The 11,182-nt window shown below is 49.7% G+C and overlaps 2 protein-coding genes across 2 annotated transcripts; one reads left to right on the top strand and one right to left on the bottom strand.

Annotated features, from left to right (window-relative positions):
- The first annotated feature begins 217 nt into the window (after positions 1-217).
- On the top strand, positions 218-8,188 carry gpr179 (G protein-coupled receptor 179). The gene is made up of 11 exons (XM_049720902.2): positions 218-1,421; positions 1,569-1,677; positions 2,821-2,917; positions 2,997-3,193; positions 3,296-3,364; positions 3,699-3,808; positions 3,975-4,213; positions 4,280-4,418; positions 4,491-4,593; positions 4,676-4,816; positions 4,923-8,188. Exons 1-11 carry the CDS (start codon positions 556-558, stop codon positions 7,872-7,874), a joined length of 5,022 nt encoding a protein of 1,673 aa, XP_049576859.1. The 5' UTR covers positions 218-555; the 3' UTR covers positions 7,875-8,188.
- mrpl45 (mitochondrial ribosomal protein L45) lies at positions 8,027-10,251 on the bottom strand. Its single transcript, XM_049720922.1, has 8 exons — positions 10,112-10,251; positions 9,719-9,917; positions 9,436-9,553; positions 9,259-9,357; positions 9,081-9,129; positions 8,787-8,936; positions 8,361-8,534; positions 8,027-8,284 (listed from the first exon to the last, which is right to left on the bottom strand). Exons 1-8 carry the CDS (start codon positions 10,163-10,165, stop codon positions 8,186-8,188), a joined length of 942 nt encoding a protein of 313 aa, XP_049576879.1. The 5' UTR covers positions 10,166-10,251; the 3' UTR covers positions 8,027-8,185.
- Positions 10,252-11,182: the final 931 nt, after the last annotated feature.

Genomic DNA, 11,182 nt, shown 5'->3' with positions numbered 1-11,182 from the left:
AAAAGCACATCCAGTGAGTCTTTACGTCGGCTGCGTTAATCCCAAATGATGCACAGCTTAACCCTAGTTTCACACTCACACACACACACGCACACACACGCACGGCAAATGCCCTCTCACTCTCATCACCTTTGAGCAAGCAGCATGTGTGAGGGGAGGAAGGGAGAAACAAAAAAAGAGCGAGCGAGCGAGAGGGAGGGAGGGATGGGATGGGAAGGCGTAGGATGGATGAGTGTAATCAGCAGAGCTTCTGGAAACTCTTATGGAGCAACACGCAGCTGAGCGACGCAAAAGAACAACAAGTTGGGGGGCTGCCCATCTGACAACAGAAGGAAGAAGAAGAAGAAGAAGCTGCAGGCTCTTCGGGTGCTGGTGATGCAGCAGGAAAAGAGAAAGACGTAAAGGGGGAAGAAGAAGCAACATTGGAAAGAAAACTTTGGGGTTCCTCTTGAGTTCCTGGTGCTACATCTGGAGTTGAGGATGAGGTTTCCTCTTGTGAAGATGATCTTCCAAACTTCTGTCACCATGTGATCCTTGGCCACGGAAGCTTCCAGAATGTTTCTTCTTTTCTTTTTACTGCCGTCGCTGGTCAGAGGTCAGGTGACTGCAGATGCCTCTTTGAGAAACGTCAGTGACTCCTTCAACGCTAGCTCTCCGGAACCTCTTGGGTCCACCCCGGACCCGACCGGGCCTTCGTTCAGCACCTCGGAAGCCCCCCTGGAGGATGACTGGTCACCAGCGGAGACCTTCCTGTACACGGGGGACTCCTCTGTCGTGGGGGCGGCACGCTGTTCTCGGGCCTACAGCCCCCCCGGGCGGCCGGGCCCGCTTCCGGGCAGCATGCGGACTTCCCTCCGTCCGGCCCTGGACGCGCTAGCTAACACGGCCAACTTCCTCAACATGATCTTCCAGGCCAGCGACTTGCGTGAGAGCTCGGTTCCCGAAGACATGGAGTGGTACCACGCCCTGGTCCGAGCCCTGCTGGAGGCCGCTGGGCCGATCCGTCTGGCGCTGCTCACCTTCGATTGTGACCCGACTGGCATTGCCCCCCAGCTGGTGCTCCGGGCCAGCCGCGGCCCCCAAACTGGGGCACCCAGCATCTTTCTCCAGGACTTATCCAAGACGTGGGACAGCCTGCACCCGCCCGCCCCGGCCCCGGACGACGGCTGGTTCCGTCGATTCAAATTTCCGGACACGACCCGGCCGCCCGCCCTCGCCAAGCGGGTCCTGCTGAACGACCTGAGCACCTTGGAAACGCCCAAGTGGAGTCGGGGTGACAGCTACGTGAGCAATGGCAGCGGCGTCCGCTGGGCCGGCGCCCCCTACCTGGACTGCAAAGATGGCCGCTTCGTACCCAGGTGGATGCTCACCTTGTCCACCGCCTTCTACGGCCTCAAGCCCGACCTCACCCCTGAGTTCAGGTCAGCACGCCACACAAGCACAATTGCGATCCAACTCGAGCTTGGGACTCGCCTAGCTCATGAACAAACCCCCAAAAAACACATCCTTACCAATCTGATTGCAAATTGCCATGTGAGTGATTAATCCATTAAGATGTGTGTGCGTAGGGGTGTGATCCGCGTGGACGTGGACATCCAGAACATGGACGTGGACCAGTGCAGCACCCAGGACGGATGGTTTGCAGACACGCACCAGTGCAATCGCACCAGCATGGAAGTAAATAACAACACGTCACTTGTTAGCATGTTGCTAACAGAAAACGAACAGAATGTCGAAATGAAAACTATCCTGAAAAATCCCAAAGTATTCTGACCCAGGTTGGCTCCATTCATAATTCGAGTCCTTTCCCCCGGGTGGTCTATTTAAAGATGGCGGCTGCAGATGTTCTGCGGGATTATGCCGTTAATCCAGCCCGCTGACACACTTCCCCTCCCTGGCGGAGGTCTGAAAGCAGTAGAAGTGAAAAAAAAAATACAAAACAAAATTCCCAAAGCCACAGAGCACCTCTTGTCCCATCCTACCTGCCCGGCTTAGCGGATACACAAAGCTAACAGAACCTTTCTTGGATTTCAACACCAACCAAGGCTTGTTAGCCACATTAGCTTCAACATTTAGATGCTATAAATTATGTTTTCATTGTCTGTCTACAGTATAAAAAAAATCCTAAAATAGTTTCAGAGCAACCCTAATCAACCAAGGCCTGTTAGCCACATTAGCTTCAACATTTAAATGCTAATTTGTTTGTCGTTGTCTGTCTACAGTCAAAAAATGCTAAGATAGTTTCAGAGCAACCAAAGAAATGCTCGTTAGCTACTTTTAGCTTCAAATGCAAATAATGATGTTTTTGTTGACTGTTAGTTGCATTATTTTCTGCCTTTAGACACAACAACATATTTTTGTCATCAGTTTTTTTGTGGCTATAGTGAAACTAAAGCTAAGATGACTCAATAATGTAACTACAGCATTCAAAATGGCGGCATACTGATATAAAGGACCAGCGTTAAAATCTAATCCATATCACTTTAATGTTCAGCTTGCACCATTTATGGGATATACTTTGTGTGCGCGTGTGTGTTTGTGCGCTCGTGTGCGTGGCTGACCGCCGGTCTTCCTTCAGAGAAGGATAAAACACTCAGGCGTGGTTTTATGCATCCATTTAGCTTTTAACGTAGATTAACACACAAGTCAAACAAGCAAGAATGTGTTTGTGTGTTTACTATTTGTGAGGCAAAAAAAAATCTGTGTAAAAATGTTTTATGCAAAAACATTACATAAAAAAACTTAGTTAGCCATTTTATGTGCATTAAAATTGTCTTCTTGATTCTTCGAAATGTTCAATTGGAATCAACTTTGCCGCAGTGTGTGCCGATTAGCGGGCGAGGCTTCCGGCTGGGTCAGTACTGCTGCCGCTGCAAAGATGGCTACTACGACCCGGACGTGGCCAATCAAGATGCAGGTAAGATGGTCTTTTAGGGCTTTGATTTTGGGGTAGGGCTCAAAATTCCTCACTAGCATGGCGGGCTGTTTTTGTGCAGATGACGGCGGCGCGTGTTACCCGTCCTTGCCGACGTGCGTGCCGTGCTGGCCGGGGTGCGGGCGGTGCCGGGACGGCGCCCCCTGTCGGGTACAGGAGGACGGACCCTTGAGGGCCGTCGTCATGGCCGCCCAGGGGACCTTCATGGTGCTGGTCTTTGTTAGCATGCTGGCCGCCTACCGACATCGCAGGAGCAAGGTAACAACTGCAAAAACAAAAGACTTTGCAACATGGCGGACACGCACTACTTTTGTCTAAAAGTTTCACTTCACTTAAAGCAATTTATTGTTTGCTTTCCAGCGGATTCGTGCGTCGGGCCTCCTGCTGCTGGAGGCCATCTTGTTTGGCTCGCTGCTCCTCTACTTCCCAGTAAGCGAAACATTCTTCACGCAAAGCTTCTGTTTGCTTAGCTTTAGCTTAGCGTCGCTCTCTCGGTGGAGAGCTTCGTCTCCCCGGTGTTGCTGGCAGACCTCGACGGCCAGCTCAGCATTTGTGCTGATTAAAAGGACACGTTGAGTGCACGCCGTCCGCTTACGCGCGTGCGTCATCAACACAATCATGTATCACATTTTTTTTTTTGAGCTGATGCTCTTATCTCGAGTGGCTGGACGGTCTAATTCCTGGATTACCGGACGACGGGGCAGGCGCGCCAAACGGCTAGCATGTGAAGCCAGAGCAGTTATGAAAGCCATAATGTGCGCAGGTGTTCATCCTCTACTTCAAACCCAGCACCTTCAGGTGCATCCTTCTCCGCTGGGTCCGCATGTTGGGCTTCTCCATCGTCTACGGCACGCTCACTCTCAAAATGTACAGGTCAGATCAGAGCACGTGCATGGACAGAAAAGTTGACAACATTTTGCACCTCACAGATGACCTGGAGAGACTCCGAACTCCTCACTGGGTTCGGATTTACAGCGTGGCTCCAAATTGTAGTCTGGGTTAAGGTCTGCCATCTGGAAAGTTGTCAATGTTCCTCCAGGGTTCTGAAGGTGTTCCTGTCCCGCACGGCCCAGCGAGTTCCTTACATGTCCAGCCTGCACCTTCTGAGGATCCTGGGCGTCATGCTGATGACGGCCAGCTGGTTCCTGTGCGCCTGGACGGTGAGCGTCCTCCAGAACCGAGACAGGAACATTCCCGTCATCGTCAGCACCACCACGGCACAGGGTCAGGGCTTCGACCTTTGCTACCTGGACCGCTGGGACTACATGATGGCTGTCGGTGAGGACCGGAAGAAAATCTTACCTGCTTGCAGATCAGCTGATTGTCACTGACGCGCTCCCACAGCCGAGCTTCTGTTCCTGTGCTGGGGCAGTTCCCTGTGGACCACCGTCCGGCCGGTACCCTCGGCTTTCCACGAGCCTCGCTACATGGGCATCGCCATCCACAATGAGCTGCTTCTGTCCACCGTCTTCCACCTGTGCCGGTAAACGGCGAGCTGGATCGGCGTTGCGATAAAGGAACCCGACGGAGAATTAACGTGGTCTCCCCCATTCAGGTTTTCGTTTCCTTCTCTGCATCCCGACTGGATGCTGCTGCTCTCCTTTGCGCACACCCACGTGACCATCACGGTGACACTCGCGCTGATCTTTATCCCGAAGGTGAAGAACATCCTTGAGGACCTGAAGTTAAGTCTTGATTGCTTTCAAAACAGGAAGTCTGAGATTTGTGGTCTTCTGACAGTTCCTGTACATGAGCAAAGGTGGCAGGGAGGAGATCGCCGCCGAGGTGTACGAGGACGAGGTGGACCTGCGGCGCTCGTACCTCAACAGCAGCTTTCGCTCGGCCTGGAGCGAACGCAGCGTGGATCCCGATGACTTTCGGGTAAAGTTCCGACAAAGTTGCCATTTTGCAACTGGACAGAAAGATATCGCAAACTTTTCCTCTGATGTTTTGTCCATTTCTGTCCTCCTGCCTTGTACTCAACCAGGACGAACTCAAGAGATTATACATCAAATTGGAAGTCAACAAATCCAAGAAGATGACAGCAAACAACCCCCACCTGCCAAAGAAGCGAAGTTCTCGATGCGCTTTGGGCCGATCGCTTATCAAGCGCATCGCCGAGATCCCCTTGAGCCGGCAGTGCAGTCGGGAGGACCGAGACGGATCCTTCCGGAGCAGGAATCACTCGGGCTCTTTCAGGAGGACCCCGGAGAACCTCAGCATCAGAAGTTCCATGAAATCCCGATCACCGTCTCTACGCAAGTGCGATCATTACTACACCCACGAAAGAGATTCATCCTCGCGGGATTCCTCCAGACTTCGGGCTGACGTGGCCAAAAGATCGTCCCAAAGATCAGAGACGGACTCTTTAGACATGCACCCGGCGGTCTGCAAATCGGTCAGCGCGCAAAATTTAACCATCGATACCAATTTCTTGCACCTTCCTGATCACAGCAGGCTTCACAAGTCGTGGAGTCTGACATCCACTCATTCCATGGAGAACATGTCCAAGGGGAACGGATCCAATCTCTCTATTAGCGAGCAGACCAGGAGTGCTCTGCAGTCAGAGACTTACGACAAAACCCAGGTGTGCCCTTGGGAGGTGGAGCCGGAACATTCGGGGGATAAGAGCCAAAAGCGTGTCACCTACGCAAATTCTCAGGAGGACGAATGTCCGTCCTCGCCGGTTGCTCTGGTATGTCCCTGGGACCATTTCCCGCTCACGGAGAACAACCTATCGCAAGACAAAGGCGACGCCGAGTCCCCCAAACTCCCGGTCTCCGCCAGTGCGCCGGGTTCTCCGAGAACCAAAGCGGACAAAGATCAGCGAGTTTTTTCCTTCCGACATACAACCACCAAGTGGCTCTCTGTCAAATCCTTCCTGACCTCGGTGGAAGCGGCTAACAAAACAAACAAAGATGAAGTCCTAGATAGAGAAGGTTCCCAAAAAAGCGTCTCGTCGTCATCCAGGTCGTCCATTCGGCGTCCGAGCGTGGAGAAGAGGACGCTTCGCAAGAGAAGCATGACCACGACAGATGGAAAACCGTGCCTGGTGAAGCAGAACGCCGTGCGACTGTCCTCCGGGGATTCGTCCGACAGGAGCCCCAGAAGGTTGGTGATTGTCAGATCCGCCGTCCACCCAGTCGATACGGACGACGGCACCTACGAAAACGTATACCTCTCCAGGCAGAGTAGCAAACGAAGCAGCATAAGCACCTGCAGTTCCAGGACACCGTCCACTCACAGAAGAGGAAGCAAACGAATGGCGGCGGCAGCGGCGGCGTTGAAAAACGTATCTCAAGCCGACGTTTGTCCGTGGGAAGGACTGGCGGAGGCCGTAAAGAAGCAGCAAAGCTTGAAAGCAGACGTTTGCCCGTGGGAAACAGAAACACCTCAACAGCAGGACACAGCGACAAGGCAGGATAGTGGTCGGGCGGACGCGTGTCCTTGGGAGTGTCAAGATCTTACGGAAAATCCGTATGCCAATCCGGTAAAGACCCAACTGTGTCTGAAGCCATCCGTGGATGTATGTCCCTGGGAGGCAGCAGAAGTTCCTGTACCCATCATCAAACAAGATAGCGAGTATGCTAACGTTTGCCCTTGGGAAGCAGAAGTCGTGTATGAGAACCTAAACCCTGTCCAGACCAAGGGGTCCCTCAAGGTGCCCTCACGACGGGAAGCAGCAAAAGCCGCAGTCTTCCCTGGTGCGTCAAAAGAACAAGTTCCTGCGATGCATCAGGACAGGAAAATGACTCGGACCCAAGAAAGTTGTCCGTGGGATTTTCCGGAGCCACCAAAAACGACAGATGGTCTTGTAGAAGACGGGAAACGAGAAGCAACAGCTTCGCAAATTACAATCAAGGCAGATATTTGTCCCCGGGATCCTGGACAACAGATCGGGCGCCTGGATTCCCAAGTAGAGAAGCCACACAGCGTTCGAGGAAATATTTGCCCCTGGGAGACGTCAGAATTGGAAAAAACGGAGCTCTCGGAAACCTCCATAAACATCAGGCAAGATACTGCCCGTGAAAACGTCTGCCCGTGGGAGGACACCACGACGGGCGAAATTGGGACCGAACGACCAAAGTCTACGCAAAGGCAAGACAGCACAAGGGAAGATGTTTGTCCTTGGGAGACAAATGAGCCAAATGTTCTGAAAAAGCAGGACAGTTCTAGAGAAAGTGTTTGTCCATGGGAGACAGAAGAACCAAAAACCCTGAAAAAGCAGGACAGTTTCAGAGAAAACATTTGTCCATGGGAGACAGAAGAACCAAAAGCCCTGAAAAAGCAGGACAGTTCCAGAGAAAACATTTGTCCATGGGAGACAGAAGAACCAAAGGTTGTGAAGAAACAAGGTTCTGGAGAAAGTGTGGACCAGACAAAAGTTCTGAAAAAGCAGGAGTCCTCTAGACAAAGTGTTTGTCCATGGGAAACTGAAGACACAATGTCTGCTAAGGGACAAGATACCACAAGAGATGTTTGCCCGTGGGAAATGGAAAACCCTCAAGACGCTTCTGAAACTCATGTGGCAGGAGACAAAGTTCTCAAGAAAGAGGACAGCTCTCGGGCTAGCGTCTGCCCTTGGGAGACTGAGGACACCACAGAGCAAGAAACCTTGCTTTCAGAAACAGGAGGAACGAGCGGTGACCAAGTTGGTACTCCTGCTGAAATCCTGGAGCCGCAAACATCAACCTCGCCCAGCAGCGAGAAAGAAGACATAACAGAAGAACAGGACATAACGGACGAACTCAAAGCCAGCCTGGCACTGGGCCGTCGTGACGCCTTGTGTCCCTGGGAGATGGCCAGAAGTCGCTCGGGATCCTTCGCTGACAACAACTCTGACGTTTTCACGTGGGAGCCTGAGAACATCCCTGAGGAAGACGAGGAAGACGATGCCGAATGCGCGGCGGAAGCGCTCATATTCCCGCCCGACTTGTGACCTCAAGGCCCGACGGGAAGCGAGAAGGCTTTTCAAGGAACCGGGTTTTGAGGAGACCTTTTAGAGATGCAGCTGCGTGCTAAATTTTTCCTCCATCCATCCATCCATGCATCATCATCATCATCATGCAGCATAGTCAAACGAAATAAACCTTTGTATTTGTGAACGTCCATTTTTATTCGCTTTCTTTTTATGAGGTTTGAATGATTTAAAATAAAGACAAAAAGAGGAAGCGGAGATTTACCAAAATTTAAGCAACCAAAAAGTGCTCCAATAGACAATGGACTTTGAATGCAGCACTACCTGGAGGCTCATTTGGACCACTGCACCGCCTCTGCTTTGGGAACTTTGTAGTTGAGGGCATCGAATTCTTCTTCGGGCTTTAGGTCTGGACCGGGGATCATCACGGTCTAAAAAGAAGGAGCTCAAGTTGCAAAGCGCCCTTGGAGGTGACCTGAAGTGAACGTGACGGCAACTGCTGCTTACTTTAATGACGGGGGCCTTGGCGGGGGCCCAGGACGGCACAATCTTCCCGTGAAGTCGCCAGCGTCCGTATGGGTTGACCAGGTGGCGCTCCATGACCAAATATTCCAACACGTCCTTGGGCTGAGCTTCGTCGCCTAGCATCAAGCGGCCGAAGCGATCGTAGATGGCCAGAATCTGCCGGAGGACATTTTGTCAACGCAAATGCGCACATGCTCCAACTCTTTTTCAATATGCAAAAAAATAATAAAGAAATATAAAATAATATAAAAAATACAAATATAAATAATATAATACAAATTTAAAAATTAAATAATTGTATTTTAAATTATTCACCAAGTACAAAAAATAAATAAAAAAGCCTGTAACCCTAAAAAAAAAAAAAAAAAAAAAAAAAATAGTCTGACCAATTCAGCTCAAGTGTCTTACCTGTCTCGAGTGCATGCGGACCGTCACCTGGCCGTAGAGGTTGCCCTTAGAAACCATGTCGGGGCAGCGGGCGTGAACCACGCGGGGCGGCTCCAGTGACTCCACCAAGCGCCAGCGCAGGGTCTTGTAGCGGTTTCCCCGAGTCATCTCCTGCCATGAAGAAAGCCGAGAGAAAACCCAATGGGGCTACAAAATACTTTTTGTTGTCTTTTAGTTCTTTTGACTAATTATCTTATCACAGTCTCGAAATTATTTAGGTGGTCAGTGTCGCCATAGCACGCCCAGACCTCTTACCGGGTAACAGCGCTCCGTCACCAGCGAGTGAAGCTTCTCTCTGTTGAAGCTGCACAAACATTGAAAGGAATCAACTGCTTCAAGTTGCATAATTATTTGTAAAATTAGTGTTTGTTGACATTTTATAACCCCCCCAAAGTTTACAGAAGTATTCATCGACAACTAAGAAATTCCGTACGTGCACAGCACGTTGTGAGCCTCCGTGAAGATTTCTTGGGCTCGTTCGGCAAAATCCTTGGAGGAGAACTCGGAGTCGAACTCTTTGATCTTACGAATTCTGAAAGGATGAAAAACAAAACATTTTGTGACCGTTCCGAAAAGGTGTCCGGGCCTATTCGCGACGGCGTAATCTTACGCCAACTGTGAGGAGGCGCTCTGCCGCAGCTGCTCCGTGCGCTGCTTCAAGCCTTCTTTGGACAGAGAGGAGAGACGAGCATCGCCTTCGGGAGGAACGTAGGGGTCAAAGATTCCCGCTGGAAGACAGACAAAACAGTGAATGAAGAGTGAAACGGTCGGATCACATTTTTTGGAAGTCATCTTTCTGCCACTAGGTGGCATGTTGGACAATTGTTGACAGGAAGAGTCCATATTTATTTTCAAATGAAAGCAAATTAATTTGAGCAGAAAGGAGCCAGTACCGGTACAGGAAATATTGATGGGCCTCTCCATGTACTCCTGCCGGAACACAACACCAGCCGCTCTGGCCTTGGCTTCGGGGTTGACATCCCTCTTGCCCTTCATGCCCACGGGCGGTGGGACATAAAAGCGCTTCTTAGTTCGCACGGGCACTAAAAGCGGCACGGGGTGCCGCGGCACGCCCGCTGAAGTTTGGGAAACCTTGTGGGAAGATGACGGGCAAAGGCTCATTTATTTATTCGCTGCTGAGAGGAGTCTATATGCTTGCTAACCAGTCACTAGCTAACGCTACGTTCAGGCGGTGACTTAGAATGTGCAATTAACGCGTCAACTAGATCAACAAAATTAGTCTGCTTTGTTGAACAAAATGCTTCAAAGGTGAAATGGTCGTTTACCTTCCATGTCGCTCGCTGTAACGCCGCTAGCGTTCTCGTTGAGGGCGCCGCCATCTTGATGCCATTTAGCGGAAATTGTAAAGAAAACTATTTCCGGTGTTGTTCACTGAACGCACCATTTCTTCACAGACAAATACGTACAATTAATATTTACATTTTTAAATGCTGCTACTGGTTTAACAGAATCTTTAAAATAACAAAAGTAAAAATGTGATTTGACTCACACTTACACACCATAGCCATTTGATAATTTAGCAACAATTTTAGTGAATAGCAACAAATTTTCACAAATACATAAGTATTTGTACTTTCTCACATCTCATTTTCTCATTTTGCGGGTATCGGCTTGGAAGATTTAAAAAAAAAAAAAGAAAAAGTTGAGCTGTTCTGACGTAGCGTGCGCGCGCACCGCACCCCAATGCGGTTCCGTGACGTCAGGGTAAACGTGGCCGCGCGCACGTGATCCGACAAAGGGTGAGCACACAAACCTGGCATGACGTCACACATGCGTCCGCTGATTGTCCACTTTTTCAATTAAGAAGGGGTATATATATTTTTTTAAGTATCAGAGATCTCATTCCATTTCAAAAACTGACGTGATCAAGCTACATTTCATAAATTATTTTTTTCATTTTATTAGACTCGTAGTGTTGAATATATTGTAATATTTCAGGCTACGTAACACGAACAACAAGCAACGCGTCCACGGATAAAGTGAGTATAAATGATTTAATGACACTACAACATTATCCAAACACTTAAGCATTCATGAACTTTATTGTTATTATTACTAAACTACATTTATATTCATATAAATTTAGTTTTTTTTACTGTGTTTTTTGTTGTCTTGGTTATGAATTTGTTTTACCTGCGTTTATTGTGTGACTTCATTTTGCTCCATGTACAGCACTGTATGGAGCAATTGTTGCACTGGTTCTAATTATTATTATTATTATTATGATCATTATTATTACATGCGTGCAACGTGGAATGACTCCGGTGTGCATGAGGGTGTGACTGACTGGTTGTTTGGCTGGCGACCAGTTCAGGGTGTTGTCTGAGAAGCTGGCA

This window comes from Syngnathus scovelli, chromosome 5 (assembly GCF_024217435.2).
Source record: "Syngnathus scovelli strain Florida chromosome 5, RoL_Ssco_1.2, whole genome shotgun sequence".
Classification (NCBI taxonomy): Eukaryota; Metazoa; Chordata; class Actinopteri; order Syngnathiformes; family Syngnathidae; genus Syngnathus; species Syngnathus scovelli.
The sequence above is the reverse complement of the archived record's forward strand: the minus strand, read 5'-3'. Positions and strand labels throughout refer to the sequence as shown.

Coding starts and splice junctions, on each gene's coding strand:
- gpr179 (XM_049720902.2), top strand. CDS start 556: ATGTTTCTTCTTTTCTTTTTACTGCCGTCGCTGGTCAGAGGTCAGGTG. Junction 3,194..3,295: donor ACCGACATCGCAGGAGCAAG/GTAACAACTGCA, acceptor TTTGCTTTCCAG/CGGATTCGTGCGTCGGGCCT. Junction 3,365..3,698: donor CGCTGCTCCTCTACTTCCCA/GTAAGCGAAACA, acceptor TAATGTGCGCAG/GTGTTCATCCTCTACTTCAA.
- mrpl45 (XM_049720922.1), bottom strand. CDS start 10,165: ATGGCGGCGCCCTCAACGAGAACGCTAGCGGCGTTACAGCGAGCGACA. Junction 9,554..9,718: donor CATCAATATTTCCTGTACCG/GTACTGGCTCCT, acceptor TCTGTCTTCCAG/CGGGAATCTTTGACCCCTAC. Junction 9,358..9,435: donor AGCGCCTCCTCACAGTTGGC/GTAAGATTACGC, acceptor TCATCCTTTCAG/AATTCGTAAGATCAAAGAGT.